The sequence below is a fragment of the Mobula hypostoma genome, chromosome 7 (genome assembly GCF_963921235.1).
Source record: "Mobula hypostoma chromosome 7, sMobHyp1.1, whole genome shotgun sequence".
NCBI lineage: Eukaryota > Metazoa > Chordata > Chondrichthyes > Myliobatiformes > Myliobatidae > Mobula > Mobula hypostoma.
The window spans coordinates 67839292-67855160 of NC_086103.1; the positions used below are offsets into that span (position 1 = coordinate 67839292).

A 15869-nucleotide genomic window follows, 5' to 3' on the forward strand; every position below is an offset into this window, starting at 1 on the left:
CTATCTCTCTGCAGATTTGCTCTTCCAAGTCTCATTGACTATTGGGTGGTCTATAATACAATCCCACTAATGTGGCCATACCTTTCTTGTTTCTCAGCTCCACCCATAAGGACTCAGTAGACAAGCCCTCTAATCTGTCCTGCCTGAGCACTGCTGTAATATTTTCCCTAACAAGCAATGCTACTCCCCCACCTTTCATTCCTCTGCCTCGATCACATCTGAAACATCAGAACCCTGGAATATTAAGCTGCCAGTCCTGCCCCTCCTGTAGCCAAGTTTCACTAATTGCTACAACATCATAATTCCACGTGTCAATCCACGCCCTCAACTCATCCGCCTTCCCCGCAATACACCTAGCATTGAAATATATACACCTCAGAAGATTTTTACCACCACTCACAACCTTTCTATCAGCGGATTTGCTTAAACTTTCAACATCATTTATCTTCACACCAGCCACACTGTCAGCTCTGGCACTCTGGTTCCCATCCCCCTGCAAATCTAGTTTAAAGCCTCCCCAACAGCACTAACAAACCTCCCTGAAAGGATATTGGTCCCCCTGTGGTTCAAGTGTAACCCGTCTCTCTTGTACAGGTCCCACCTGCCCCAGAAGAGGTCCCAATGATCCTGAAATCTGAAACCCTGCCCCCTACACCAGTTCCTCAGCCACTTGTTCCTCCTCCAGAGCATCCTATTCCTACCCTCACTGGCACCTAGCACAGGTAGCAATCCTGAGATTACCACCCTCGAGGTCCTGCTTTTTAACTTCCTACCAAGCTCTCTATACTCACTGTCCAGGACCTCCTCACTCTTCCTTGCTATGTCATTGGTACCGATGTGCACCACGACATCTGGCTGGTCACCCTCCCACTTCAGAATGTCATGCAATCGATCAGAGACATCCTTGACCCTGGCACCTGGGAGGCAACAAACCATCCTGGATTCTCTGTCACGACCACAGAACCTTCTATCTGCACCTCTAACTATCGAGTCCCCTATCACTACTGCTCTCCTCTTTTCCCCCCCTCCCTTCTGCACTGCAGAGCCAGACTCAGTGCCAAAGATCCGGCTACTGCAGCTAGTCCCAGGTAAATCATCCCCCCCAACAGTATCCAATGCAGTATACTTGTTGTTGAGGGGAATGGCCACAGGGGAACCCTGCTCTGCCTGCTCTTTCCTCTTTCCTCGCCTGACAGTGACCCAATTTCCTGTCCTCTGCTCCTTTGGCGTAATTACCTCCCTGTAGCTACGATCTATAATCTCCTCATTCTCCCGAATGATCCGCAGGTCATCCAGCTCACACCTGCCTGTCACTTCCCCCTAGGTCCCCTCCTTCTTCCCTTTCTCCTATGGTCCACTCTCCTCTCCTACCAGATTCCTTTTTCTCCAACCCTTGACCTTTCCCACCCACCTGGCTTCACCCATCACCTTCCAGCTGGCCTCTTTCCCCACCCCCCACTTTTTTATTCTGGCATCTTCCCCCTTCCTTCTCGGTCCTAAAGGGTCTCAGCCCCAAATGACGATGTTATATTCTTTTCCATAGATGCTGGCTGAATTGCTGGGTTCTTCCAGCGTTGTGTGTGCATTGCTTTGGATATCCAACATCTACAGGCTTTCTCGTGTTGGGGAAGATACCTCCTGCTAAAGCAGACATGGGAAATCAGAATCAGGTTTATTATCACCGGCAGGTGACATGAAATTTGTTAACTTACCAGCAGCAGTTTAATGCAATACATAACATACAAGAGAAAAAAATAAATAAAATTAAAAAAAAATAAATAAGTAAATCAATTACACTATACATATATTGAATAGATTAAAAGACAGGCAAAAAACAGAAATACTGTATATTAAAAAGTGAGGTAGTGTGCAAGGGTTCAATGTCCATTTAGGAATCGGATGGCAGAGGGGAAGAAGCTGTTCCTGAATCGCTGAGTGTGTGCCTTCAGGCTTCTGTACTCCTACCAGATGGTAACAGTGAGAAAAGGGCATGCCCTGGGTGCTGGAGGTCCTTTCTGAGACACTGCTCCTTGAATATGTCCTGGATACTCTGTAGGCTAATCCAAGATGGAGCTGACTAGATTTACAACCCCCTGCAGCTTCTTTTGGTCCTGTGCAGTAGCTTCCCCCCCCCTCCATACCAGACAGTGATGCAGCCTGTCAGAATGCTCTCCACAGTACATCTATAGAAGTTTTTGAGTGTATTTGTTGACATGCCAAATCTCTTCAAACTCCTAATGAAGTATAGTTGCTGTCTTGCCTTCTTTATAACTACATCAATATGTTGGAACCAGGTTAGATCCTCAGAGGTCTTGACACCCAGGAACCTGAAACTGCTCACTCTCTCCACTTCTGATCCCCCTATGAGGATTGGTGTGTGTTCCTTCATCTTACCCTTCCTGAAGTCCACAATCAGTTCTTTCGTCTTACTGACGTTGAATGCCAGGTTGTTGCTGTGACACCACTCCACTAGTTGGCATATCTCACTCCTGTACGCCGCCTCATCACCACCTGAGATTCTACCAACAATGGTTGTATCATCAGCAAATTTATAGATGGTATTTGAGCTATGCCTAGCTATACAGTCATGTGTATATAGAGAGTAGCGCAGTGGGCTAAGCACACACCCCTGAGGTGCGCCAGAGTTGATCATCAGCGAGGAGGATATGTTATCACCAATCCGCACAGATTGTGGTCTTAGAAAAACATAGAAAAAATCCTACAGCACAATACAGGCCCTTCGACCCACAATGCTGTGCTGAACATGTACTTACTTTAGAAATTACCTAGGGTTACCCATAGCCCTCTATTTTTCTTCTGGTTAGGACATCAAGGAATCCAATTGCAGAGGGAGGCACAGAGGCCCAGGCTCAATCAGGATTGTGGGAATGATGGTATTAAATGCTGAGCTATAGTCGATGAACAGCATCTTGATGTAGGTGTTTGTGTTGTCCAGGTGGTCTAAAGCCGTGTGAAGAGCCAATGAGATTGCGTCTGCCATTGACCTATTGTGGCCATAGGCAAATTGCAATGGGTCCAGGTCCTTGCTGAGGCAGGAGTTGAATCTAATCATGACCAACCTCTCAAAGCATTTCATCACTGCAGATGTGAGTGCTACCGGGCGATAGTCATTAAGGCAGCTCACATTATTCTTCTTAGGCACTGGTATAATTGTTGCCTTTTTGAAGCAAGTGGGAACTTACGCCCATAGCAGTGAGAGGTTGAAAATATCCTTGAATACTCCCTCTAGTTGGTTGGCACAGGTTTTCAGAGCCTTACCAGGTACTCCATCAGGACCTTCCACCTTGCAAGGGTTCACTCTCTTTAAAGACAGTCTAACATCGGCCTCTGAGACGGAGATCACAGGGTCATCAGGTGCAGCAGGGATCTTCACAGCTGTAGTTGTGTTCTCCCTTTCAAAGCGTGCATAGAGGGCATTCAGTTCATCTGGTACTGAAGCATCGCTGCCATTTCTGCTATTGGGTTTCACTTCGTCGGAAGTAATATCTTGCAAACCCTGCCAGAGTTGCCATGCATCCAATATCGCTTCCAACCTCGTTCCAAATTGCAAGAAGCAATGTAAAAATTGGCAAAAAAAAAGCTGGAGATTAAGTTTGTGGTTGTGAGAGCTTGCATAGCATATTGGTGGTATTCCCAGGATAAATGGATTACCGCACTAGCCACGCTGCACCTTGTTTGAAAACGGCACCGTTCCTGCTGGCAGACCAATATCTCAGTGTTCCTCTGCTGTACCATAGACTGTTTACTGCCTGCTTAGGGCATGTGGGACTGGTTTCCATCACCTTCAGAACTGGTTGCAAAATTGTTGAAAAGTTTTAGCCTGCAAGCTACTTATTGAGGTTGCTTTGGGAAAATGTAATCATCAGAAATTGAAACGGTATTGAACTTGAATGAGCAGACTTACTCCTGCTCCTGTATTTCTAGGATCACTTTATTGCAGGTCCGATCCATGGACAGATATGCTGAAGCATCTGGTAGGAAGCAGGGGAGCCTGACAATTTCCTGACATGGCTTAGAAATGCTCCACTCTCTACTCTGTTTACACATGACTACCTCACTTTTTTAATATACAGTATATCTGTTTTTGCACATTTTTAAAAATCTATTCAATACACGTAATTAATTTACTTGTTTATTATGTTCTTGTTTTATTATTATTTTTTCCTCTCTCTGCTACATTGAATTGAACTGCTGCTGCTGCTAAGTTAACAAATTTCACATCACATGTCAGTGATAATAAAGCTGATTCTGAAATGCAGTCAGTAAATTTACACTTAAACTATCTCCTGTATTGCATTTCCTGTTTTATGTCACTGCTCAAATTTCAGTGTTTCTTTGAATATAGTTTATAAAATGGAATTAATGACTGACTATATCTGAAATTGGATATTAATGATTGGCATTTGAACGATTCAAAAAAAAATTATGTAATTTGCTCTTATCAACATACATAGATAATAACTAACAGAACTTGCGTTAGCCATGCACAATACCATTTGCAAGTTTCCAACCAAGACCCTTCAGCAGGACTGGTCTCTTTTTCCATAGATGCTGCCTGGCCTGCTGAGTTCCTCCAGCATTTTGTGTGTGTTGCTCTGGATTTCCAGCATCTGCAGGTTTTCTCGTTTACCATTCACAAGGTGCATTCACACCAAATGGCAGAAGCTTTGGATGAAAAATAAAACATGCACAGCATGCAAGGATTCTGTAATCATTCCCTTTTATCAGTGTGCAGACACAGTAACTGATGGAACCTGCCTGCACATACGAACTGTGCACATTTCACTCATCTGCTGGTCCTCCACTGTAACTGGTGCATCCCAAAAGTACAGAAGCAAAATTTATTTTTAAGCTGTTCTGTGTGAGGATAAAATTTCAAGAGAACGAGTTTAGCATAAAGATCACATAGATTTAATTCTTTGTTTCTCTGGACTTCATGCAAGCAATGGAAAAATCACTTTTTTTTTAGGAACAGATTCTATTTTAATCTGTGATATAACCATGCACTTTACATGGAAATAAATGTAGTATCCTGAATTAGTTATTTGCTGTAGAGTTGTTTTATCTTCTACAAGATTCTGTGTTCATCTTCTTAGGCTGTTTTCATGTGGACTCTTTTTAAAGTGATATTGCCGGACACTGATGTCTGTTGTGAATAAGAAGTTCACATATTAGTTATTAACCATAGTGCAACAAAACGATTCTTCTGTGAATAAATTAACAACATTTAAATAGTTAAAACTTCAGGAAAAGGTGTCTCACTTCAATCAACTTGTCTCCTTCAATCTCAACAGTATGAATATAATTAGGAAATTTCATGATGAGTTTTCCTCCTTCGATTTTTGCGGTAATCTGGAGAGAAGTGAATAACATCACTCAATTTTATTACAGACTTTGCAGCAAAAAAGAAGGCAATCACCTCAAATAATATGCACCAAAACATAATTTTCACCTGAACCGCCTTCAACCATCTATATCAAATCCATCAGCAAACCTACTTATACTTTCCTCCCTCGTGTCCTATGATACTTCTCCTTGTATGCACCCTGCTCCTCACCTCAAATGGACCAATTCCACCGGAAATGGAAGGGGAAGGCCTTTTGTCATCCCCCCCACCCATTCTACTCTGCCAATCAGTGAGAACTTGGGTAATGTGAACTTGCTCTTCACCCTATATTCCTACCTGTTCCCAGTAGACCAAACATGTATTTATCTTAGCTTTGGCTTTGAAAATATTCGATTATTTAGCCTTCACAATCCTCTAGGGTAGAGAATCCCAAAGGTTCACAACCCTCAGGGGGAAAATGAAATCATTTCAGGTCCATTGTAAATAGGCAATCTTTTATTCTGAATTTGTGTCTCTCACTCATTGGCCACAAGGGGAAACATTTCCTCAGCATGCACTCTGTCACACTCCATCAACAAGATAATCTCTCATCTAACTGAGCACAGACCCATCCTATTCACTTCTGGAATCAAGCCAATTAACTTTTCAGAGCTGCCTCCGATGCTACTATAGCTATCCCGAAGTAAGGAGAATTATGTGGCACTCCAAATGATTTGCAGCAAAAGTCACTGTCATTTACCTTACTATACCTGCACAGTAACTTTGTGTCCAATGTACCAAGACACCAATCTAAGCACTTTATAGGGGAGGAATTGTTAAAACTTTTCTCCAAGAGAACTTGTCCACTGGGGCTGATTTGGCCGCCAGTGTAACAGAGCATGCAAGTTATTCACTGCAGAACATGATATTGCTTTTTACTTTTTTCAGCTTAACTGCAATCTTCTGCAACAAGTTTCAACTACAGCTGCTCAATTGCAAGACATGCATGTGAACCTCTCCGTATATAGAATTAGACCATTTCAACCAATAATGATGTTAGATACATCCTTAGCATTCTCTGCCCTTGTGTGAGGTTAACATTCTCTCGGATCACAACCCCAAGGGTGGATGTTAGAAAGTCCACGGGTCTTGGGGATGACCACGGATGCTGCATCCCAGCTGTTTGTGTAAAGGTCAATAGGGCAAGCCTGGGAGTATGATATAAAGGGAAAGCAACACTCACAACACGCTGGAGGAACTCAGCAGGTCGGGCAGCATCCCTGGAAAAGATCGGTCGACGTTTCGGGCCGGAACCCTTCGTCAGGACTGAAGAGGGAAGGGGCAGAGGCCCTATAAAGAAGGTGGGGGGAGGGTGGGAAGGAGAAGGCTGGTAGGTGCCAGGTGAAAAACCAGTAAGGGGAAAGATAAAGGGGTGGGGGAGGGGAAGCAGGGAGGTGATGGGCAGGAAAGGTGAGGAAGGAATAGGGGTAAACACAATGGGTAGTAGAAGGAGGCGGAACCATGAGGGAGGTGATAGGCAGCTGGGGGAGGGGGCAGAGTGACATAGGGATAGGGGAAGGGAGGGGGAGGGAATTACCCGAAGCTGGAGAATTCTATGTTCATACCAAGGGGTTGGAGACTACCTAGACGGTATATGAGGTGTTGCTCCTCCAACCTGAGTTTAGCCTTATCATGGCAGTAGGGGAGGCCATGTATGGACATATCTGAATGGGAATGGGAAGCAGAGTTGAAGTGGGAGAGGGGAAAGGAAAAGCTGTTGCCTATGTAGCAAGCTGCCCCTCTCCAAGCAGCCAATGAATCCAAAGGAACGGCAGATACAGTTTGGCACAAGTAGCAACGCAGGGGTTGCCAGTGAGCATTGAACTTAATGCAGGACTGATTTAGGGACTTCAGCTCTGGACTCTTCTCCAGGGTTTATTCCTGAAGCCTTTCCCATGAGTGGATATAGCCGCAAAGCAGCGGAGGTTTGAGATCAGAGTTTTCTTTCTCCTAGATGAGCTGCCAGCCACGGCTGACGAGCCCCATCTGCTCAAAGCGACTGGTTTTAAGGCGCCAGTAACCTGCCTTTGCCCCTTCTCCTGTCAGTAGAAACGGTTCCACCAGGCACACGTGGAGGCCAGGAGCTGGACTTGGTTGTCAGAAGCTATTTGAGATGCACACTATTGAGAGTATTTAATAGGGAGTGGGTGCTTATCCCCTCTCAGCCTGCACACCTCCCCCCGGCTACTTTGGATATGACATCTGGTACGGTAACTGCAAATCGGTCGTCTCATTCATCTCCATGCCGAGGCTCACAAACGGTTAACTCAGTGGGGTAATAGAAGGGCAGTGTGCACGGAGTTCCAACTCGTTAAAGATGATCGCAATATTGAACCAAGAGTGAAATTTAATTCTTCAGTTTTGTAACTTTCAGCTTTACCTTGGCTTTTTCACAGTTCAGCATCTCGATTTCAGATTCTTTCCCCACAGTAAATTGATTGGTTGTAGTATGACATGGATAAATCTGTGACCATGTAAATTCATCCCCATTCTGGACAACCTCTGTGTTAAACTTTGCATTCTTCCCATGTCCAATGGCATCTTCAGGTACACCTGCATGATGAGCAATGTGTCAGATTAATGGTAAGCCCTATGAATAGTAATACAATTGACATATCCACTTCATTTTCACGAGCCTTTTGAACATTTTTCTAGTGTTATGATATTAAAATCCTCCAAGAGGACCGCATCCTTGTCATAGGGTTTGGAGGCTTTCATGCCTCAGTGACCAGGAGAGCTACGTTGGCTGGAGTCAGGGCCTTGTGCTTTGATTCTTGGTAGGGTCACCCCAGCCAAACAGGTCAAAGGGTAGAGGCCAGACTAAGAGCGGTCCACCAGGTCAGCTCAGGGCTAACAACCCTGACTGGTAAAACAAAATTGTTACAGAACCAGCAAATGAAGAATCCTTCCACACAGACCTTTAGGAAATTTTATTTTAATATTATCTCCTCCTCTGACCTTCTTTGCTGCCTGGTGGCGTAATGGGCAGAGGAGGAGATAATATTAAAATAAAGTTTCCAAAAGTCCAGCAGAGCTAATGATAAATTGTTCAGAACTAGGGCTAGTATGGACAAACATTTACACACTCATGGTCACAGACTGGTCACTCAATTCTTAAATGTCTTAAGATATTAGTGAGTTCTATAGGTGCTATCCACAAACACAAAAATAAAACAACTTTTCTCAGTCAAATAGCCATCTCCGAGGAAGTCTGCACAAATGGCACCAAATTTAATTTTTCCGTTTTCTTTGTCACAGGGGCGCGTCCCCACACCTAAGAGGAGGAACCTGTTATTTCCAGGAGATAAAGGTTAATTTCCAAGCCACCAAAGTGAACAAGTTCAGAATGTAAATCACAATGACATAAGAGACTGGGCTTTGTTTTTTGTTATGTTAGCGATACAGGGGAAGGGGCTGCTTAATTAAGTGGGGCTGTTGAAGGAGAAAAGTCACTAGATGAAATTTCCAGCTGTACAGATAGCCCATGTTGCCAACCCTACGTTGAGCAGATTGAAAAGGGTGGCTGTAGGTTATGGGTGAATGAAATAAACTATTGAACTAATGTCAGAAGTAATAATTGCCCGTGAAAGGGAACTTCTTGTATATGTCACCAACGTCTACAGTCATTCACAAACAGTGTGATAGATACAGCACAGGACAGGCATTTTGCCCTACAATATCTGATGACAAATAAATTAATCCAACAGCCTGCTCATCCATATCCCTCCATTCCTTGCTATTCAGGTGCTTGCATAGATGCCTCTTAAATGCTGCTATTGTATCTGCTTCCACCACCTTCCCTGGAAACACTCTCAAGGCACCTCCCACTCTTTGTGTAAAAAAAGCTTGCCTCCCCACATCTGCATTAAATTTTCCCTCATGTGTTAAAGTCATGCCCTTTTGGACTTCACATTTCCATCCTGGGAGGATATCTCTATCCACCTTAACTCTGACTATCTAGAAGTACTGATGGACTGCTCTTTACATCACCATTTTGTTATTGATATGAACAGAGGTGAACTTTAACACCATTAGCAGAAGATGGAGGGGAAAAGTGAAAGGAATGAAAGAAGTAAAATGTCAAGACGGAGGCACATGAAAACAGATAATTTCTTTTGCTAATAGTCATCAGTCCTTGCTGAGATAGAGCTCAATAGCTGTTTAAAAAATACAATGCTATTGCCACAAGCTGGCCTGGAAAATGGGAAAGCAGTTTCTCGAGGGATTAAATGAAAAGAAAAGGAACGGATGAGACTGCCTTTTGCAACCACTTGATAAGACCATTATTGAAGATCATCCAAACTCTCCACCCACTTGGTTCCACATCCTTTGATGCCCTTGGCTTGTGAATATCTATCACCATAGATTTTAAATTATCATTTGGGTTGAGTTCTATTCCAAACCTGGCATTCCACTTGCAAATATTTCGTCACCATACGAGGAAACACCATCAGTGAGCTGTTCATTTGTGGTGCGGCCTCCGAATGCTCGGCCTTATCCGTGTATAAAAGTGCACTGATGATGGCAGGAGGCCACACCACAAATGAACAGCGCACCAATGATATTTCCTCGTATGGTGACGAAACATTTGCAAATGGATTGCCAAGTTCGGAGTACAAGCCCACACAAGCATCAACCATCCCAGCTACACATTCTATGAGTTATTTCCATTTTAAATTATTATTTCAGCTCATTATCTTCTATTTTATATATTAAAACGTGGGAACATATTTCTGACAACTTTAAGTGGAGAAGTCTTTTCTGAGCATTTCTCTTCTTAATAACCCAACTCTGATATTTTTAAGGTTAAATACAGTACTCATCAAGATTTCTCCAGCAGTGGGCAAGACCCATTTATCTGCCTTCTCAATTATTTTCAAAATCTTAAATTCTTCAATGAAACCACACCTTAACCATCTGTATTGAAGATGGCCCATGCCTCATTTGCGTAATCTCTACAAGCGGTTTAATCCTTGGAGCCCTGGCAACATTCTGGTGAGCTTGCACAGCACCCTCTCCAATGCCAATATCTTCTTTTTAAGGTGCAGAGTCTACAACTAGACATGATACTTCAGGAATATTACTCCAGAGCTGTACGTATTAACCCAGTTCTGCTCCTTGGTCGCCAGTTTTGAAAATGGTTAATTCTTCTTCGATATGTGCCAATCACTGTTTAACTCAGTTTAAAGTTGTTCACCGCTATTATTTAACAAAGGAGAGGCTATCCAAAATATTTCTTAATATAGAGAATTACTGTGATAGGTGCAAAAATGAAGTAGCTACTTTGTCACATATGCTCTGGTCATGTCCCTTGTTGAAACCTTTTTGGAAATCTTTATTTTCTACAATTTCTAAAGCTTTGAAAATTAATTTACAACCTAAAACATTGACTGTTCTATTTGGAATAGTTCCGCATCATATTCAGGGTATTTCATTTTCAAACCAACATGTAATTGCATTTGTTACATTGTTGGCAAGAAAAGCTATTTTATTGAAGTGGAAAGATACCTCTGCTCCGACACGAACTCGATGGTTTTCCCAAGTAATGTTATGTCTTAGTTTGGAAAAAATTAGAAGTAGAGCTTCTGATCCCCGATTTGATTTTGAGAGAAGGTGGGGCTCTTTTGCTAAATATTATCATTTAATTTGAATCAACTTACATGGTTTCCTTCCAATTTTATGTTATATAAATATGATTTGATGGTTTTTTTTTGTGCGTGTGTGTGTATATGTATATATATATATATATATATGATTGTAAGATGTATCGCTCCGGGAGTTGGTTCCTAATAGGTTTTTTTTCTCTTTTTTTTGTTTTATAGTTAGTGGGTTTTTTTTTAGTTAGCTGGGGTTCTTTCTTTTCCTTCTTTTTCTTTTATAAATTTTTTTTTTTCGTTAGCACATATATGGTCTTTTTTCTTCAGTGTTATTAATTATATATATACTAATTTGTTGAATCTCTGTATTTCATAGCTGTAGAAGATTATAGTAATAAAAAGATTTAAAAATGAAAATAGCTGAAGCAAAACTTCCTTCTCTTTGTTTTCCACTGTAGTTACAGAGGGGAAGATTCTAAAAATAAATGAGTTTTTTTTATATAACTGATACTTTAATGCATATAGTATCCTAAATCTCTTTGGATTGCTGCTCGTTCTAGATTTTCAATATCTAATGTTCATAACTATTCTGTTGAGGCTCAAAATGGGTGACATCACACATATCTGAAATCCATCTACCCCAGTTTTGCTTAATCATTAAACCAATCAATGTCCTTTAATATTGTTACTCCTTTTTTATGCTACAAACTCTGCCATCAGTCAGGGAATCCTCTGTAAATAGATTCCTTAAATAGAAGAGAAGAATATAAATCACCCATTGGATCTGAAATAAAACTAAAAACAAATTGTTAGGGCATATTCTGGAATTGGGGTATAACTTCAGCTACCAATCTTTAGACCTGAATGTGGATGATAGATTAAATTTAAAATACAGCCCTGGACAATAGCTAGCAGGAGCTGTAGATACCAGTTAATTGAAAACCAGACAATGCTGATTAACATTAATTTTGGATGTCTGGAGGATGGGTGCGAAGAAGGAGGTGTGAAAATTATATGTAATTTAAAGGAAGCATTGTAGGTACATTGCAACTACAGAATTGTCCTGCTGTTACCTTTGAACTTTAGCTATAAAATGTCATGTAATATTGGGTCAAACAGGCCTCTTCCTCTGAGAGTGTCTCATTATGTTGAATAAAACACTTCTGTATCCAGTAGCTTCAGTGTCTCTCTGGTGACTCTGTTTACATTACAACACAAACTAAATCTATGCAAAAGCAAAATAATAAATTAAACTGTGCACATATTTTAAAGAACAAACTGGAGAGAAGAGGAGAGAAATCTAAAGACGGAGGGACATAGAGCAAGCAGTGAATGGGAGATAAGGAAAGAGACGAGAAGAAAATGAGACAGGGAAGCATGACAGGACTTGGTGGAAATACGAAGGGAGATGAGACAAAAATAACTGTGGAATAACAAGGCTGTTTCTAAAATGATGCTTTGTGGAAAACCTGATGCAGCAGAAAATGAAAAGTTTTAGGGGTTATGGGGTGAGCAGCTAACGTTTGCTAGCCTGGTTTGACAGACTTTACCTGATTTGAGTGCAGAAGCCTGAAGCATCCCAGACTCCTGTGATGATGTCTGAGTAACAGCCCAGCTTGTGTTAGCCTCCAAACTGCCCATGATAGCTTTAACAGTCAGCAAAACCATGCTTTGTGCTTTGCCAGCTGTCAAGGTAGAAACAGTGAAATTCTTCAAATTAAAAGAAAAGAAATTTAGGAAATCAAGAAATATTTAAAAAAATATACAAAGCAATGCATAAATAAGTGCTTGAAAAGGGTACAATCCCCCTTAACTTTCGTCCCAATAATCCCCATTAAAATCATTAGTGTTATGGTTTCTGCACCCAGACTAACCAGTTGAAATTCTTGTGAATCCCAGGCACACTGATCTTCAGAGAATATTGTCAAATATGGCATATCTGTGGCCAAATTTAGAATTTCCACAGATGGGATCCAGAGCAGGTTCATGAGCATGATCCTGGAAATGTAAAGGTTAATGTATGAGGAGAACTTGATGGCTTTGGGCCTGTACTTACTAGAGTTTAGAAGAATGAGGGGAAGATCTCATTGAAACCTAAACCTATCGGGATACAGCTCCTAAGGGACCACGTTACGGAACTGGAGCTGCAGCTCGATGACCTTCGTCTGGTCAGGGAGAGCGAGGAGGTGATAGAGAGGAGTGGAAGGCAGGTGGTCACGCCGGGGCCACAGGAGGCAGACAAGTGGGTCACGGTTAGGAGGGGGAAGGGGAAAAGTCAGGTGATGGGGAGTACCCCGGTGGCTGTGCCCCTTAACAACAGGTACTCCTGTTTGAGTACTGTTGGGGGGGACAGCTTACCTGGGGGAAGCGACAGTGGCCGTGCCTCCGGCACAGAGTCTGGCCCTGTAGCTCAGAAGGGTAGGGCAAGGAAGAGGAGGGCAGTTGTGATTGGGGACTCGATAGTAAGGGGGTCAGATAGGCGATTCTGTGGACGCAGTCCAGAGACCCGGATGGTAGTTTGCCTCCCTGGTGCCAGGGTCCGGGATATTTCTGATCGTGTCCAAGAGATTAGTGTGGAAACTTAAAGCACACAGTATTGGGGGTAAGGTATTGGTGTGGGTGGAGAATTGGTTAGCAGACAGGAAGCAAAGAGTGAGAATAAACGGGACCTTTACAGAATGGCAGGCGGTGACTAGTGGGGTACCGCAAGGCTCAGTGCTGGGACCCCAGTTGTTTACAATATATATTAATGACTTGGATGAGGGAACTAAATGCAGCATCTCCAAGTTTGCGGATGACACGAAGCTGGGTGGCAGTGTTAGCAGTGAGGAGGATGCTAAGAGGATGCAGGGTGACTTGGATAGGTTGGGTGAGTGGGCAAACTCATGGCAGACGCAATTTAATGTGGATAAATGTGAAGTTATCCACTTTGGTGGCAAAAATAGGAAAACAGATTATTATCTGAATGGTGGCCGATTAGGAAAAGGGGAGGTGCAACGAGACCTGGGTGTCATTATACACCAGTCATTGAAAGTGGGCATGCAGGTACAGCAGGCGGTGAAAAAGGCGAATGGTATGCTGGCATTTATAGCGAGAGGATTCGAGTACAGGAGCAGGGAGGTACTACTGCAGTTGTACAAGGCCTTGGTGAAACCACACCTGGAGTATTGTGTGCAGTTTTGGTCCCCTAATCTGAGGGAAGACATCTTTGCCATAGAGGGAGTACAAAGAAGGTTCACCAGATTGATTCCTGGGATGGCAGGACTTTCATATGAAGAAAGACTGGATGAACTGGGCTTGTACTCGTTGGAATTTAGAAGATTGAGGGGGGATCTGATTGAAACGTATAAGATCCTAAAGGGATTGGACAGGCTAGATGCAGGAAGGTTGTTCCCGATGTTGGGGAAGTCCAGAACGAGGGGCCACAGTTTGAGGATAAAGGGGAAGCCTTTTAGGACTGAGATTAGGAAAAGCTTCTTCACACAGAGAGTGGTGAATCTGTGGAATTCTCTGCCACAGGAAGCAGTTGAGGCCGGTTCATTGGCTATATTTAAGAGGGAGTTAGATATGGCCCTTGTGGCTACGGGGATCAGGGGGTATGGAGGGAAGGCTGGTGCAGGGTTCTGAGTTGGATGATCAGCCATGATCATAATAAATGGCGGTGCAGGCTCGAAGGGCTGAATGGCCTACTCCTGAACCTATTTTCTATGTTTAATATTGAAAGACTTGGATAGGGTGGACATGGAAAAAATGTTTCCTATAGTCGAGGAAGTCTAGGACAAGAGAGCAGAGCCTCATAATACAAAGATGTCCCCTTAGAAAAGAGATGAAGAGGAATTTCTTTAGCCAGAGCGTGGTGATTCTACTACAGACCAACTTGGAGGCCAAGTCATTGGGTATATTTAAAGTGGAGGTTGATAGGTTCTTGATTAGTAAGGGTGTCAAAGGTTATGAAAAGGCAGGCGAATGGGATTGAGAGGGAAGATAAATCAGACATGATGGAATGGTGGAGAAGAGTTGATGGGCCAAAAGGCCCAATTCTGCTCCTATGTCTTATGATCATAAAATACATTTAGAAAAGTGTATTTATCATTAAAATCCAGCCAAGATCTTTTATCTTTCATCTTTCATAATGAAATGCCTTAATTTCCTCTCCTTCCTCGCAATAATTTTTTGGGACATAATTTGAAACTAGGCAACAGTTATGGTGCAGGTGCTATAAAGGGCAACTAGAAGCTCTGGTTACATTTCTGAAGAAAGGCAGAGGTATAAATGGAAAAGTATGGGAGTAAGTTTAAAGACAATCACAAAGAGACAAACTTTGTTAGGGTGAATGTTCTAGCCATGTGCTCGGAAGGTTATTTGGTTCTTTTGGAAAGAACAACTTCACTCGGTGCTGGCAAGACGAAGGAGTTGATTGTGGACCGGGAAGGGGAAGTTGGTCCTCCTGGAGGGGTCAGTGGTGAAAAGGGTTCCACAGTGTCAACACTTCAGAGGATCTGTCCTGGGGCCTGCACATTAATGCAATCACAAAGAAACCATGCCAGTGGCTCTACTTCAGGAGGAGTTATGTCACTAAAGATTCTTTCAAATTTCATCTGATATATGGTGGAGAGCATTCCTGCTGGTTGCATCATAGCCTGGTACGGAGGCTCCAATGCACGAGATTGCAAAAGGTTGCAGAGGGTTGGTTGTAGACTTAGCTGGCTCCATCGTGGGTACAAGCCTCTGTACCACTGAGAATACCTTCAAGAGGCAGTGTGCTGAAGGCAGCATCCGTGATTAAGGATCCTCACCAAGTTACAAGCATTAGGGTGGAGGTACTGAAGCCTGAAGACCTTTACTCAAAGATTCAGAAACAGCTT

At 42.8% G+C, this 15869-nt stretch overlaps 1 protein-coding gene across 6 annotated transcripts in view; it reads right to left on the reverse strand.

Moving 5' to 3' along the window:
* Nucleotides 1-5040: 5040 nt before the first annotated feature.
* The window catches only part of LOC134349373 (gastrotropin-like), a 187975-nt gene continuing 177146 nt past the window's right edge, over nt 5041-15869 (reverse strand). For 3 of the 6 annotated variants that reach the window (XM_063053576.1, XM_063053577.1, XM_063053575.1), the window contains exons 3-5: nt 7788-7960; nt 5284-5373; nt 5041-5167 (exon numbers count right to left, since the gene is read on the reverse strand). In XM_063053576.1, coding sequence (XP_062909646.1) covers nt 5114-5167; nt 5284-5373; nt 7788-7960 — 317 coding nt within the window. In that variant the 3' untranslated portion in view covers nt 5041-5113. Of the gene's footprint in view, nt 5168-5283; nt 5374-7787; nt 7961-9810; nt 9919-12554; nt 12715-15869 lie in introns of those variants that run through there. The other 3 variants (XM_063053573.1, XM_063053574.1, XM_063053578.1) reach the window with 3 other exon arrangements.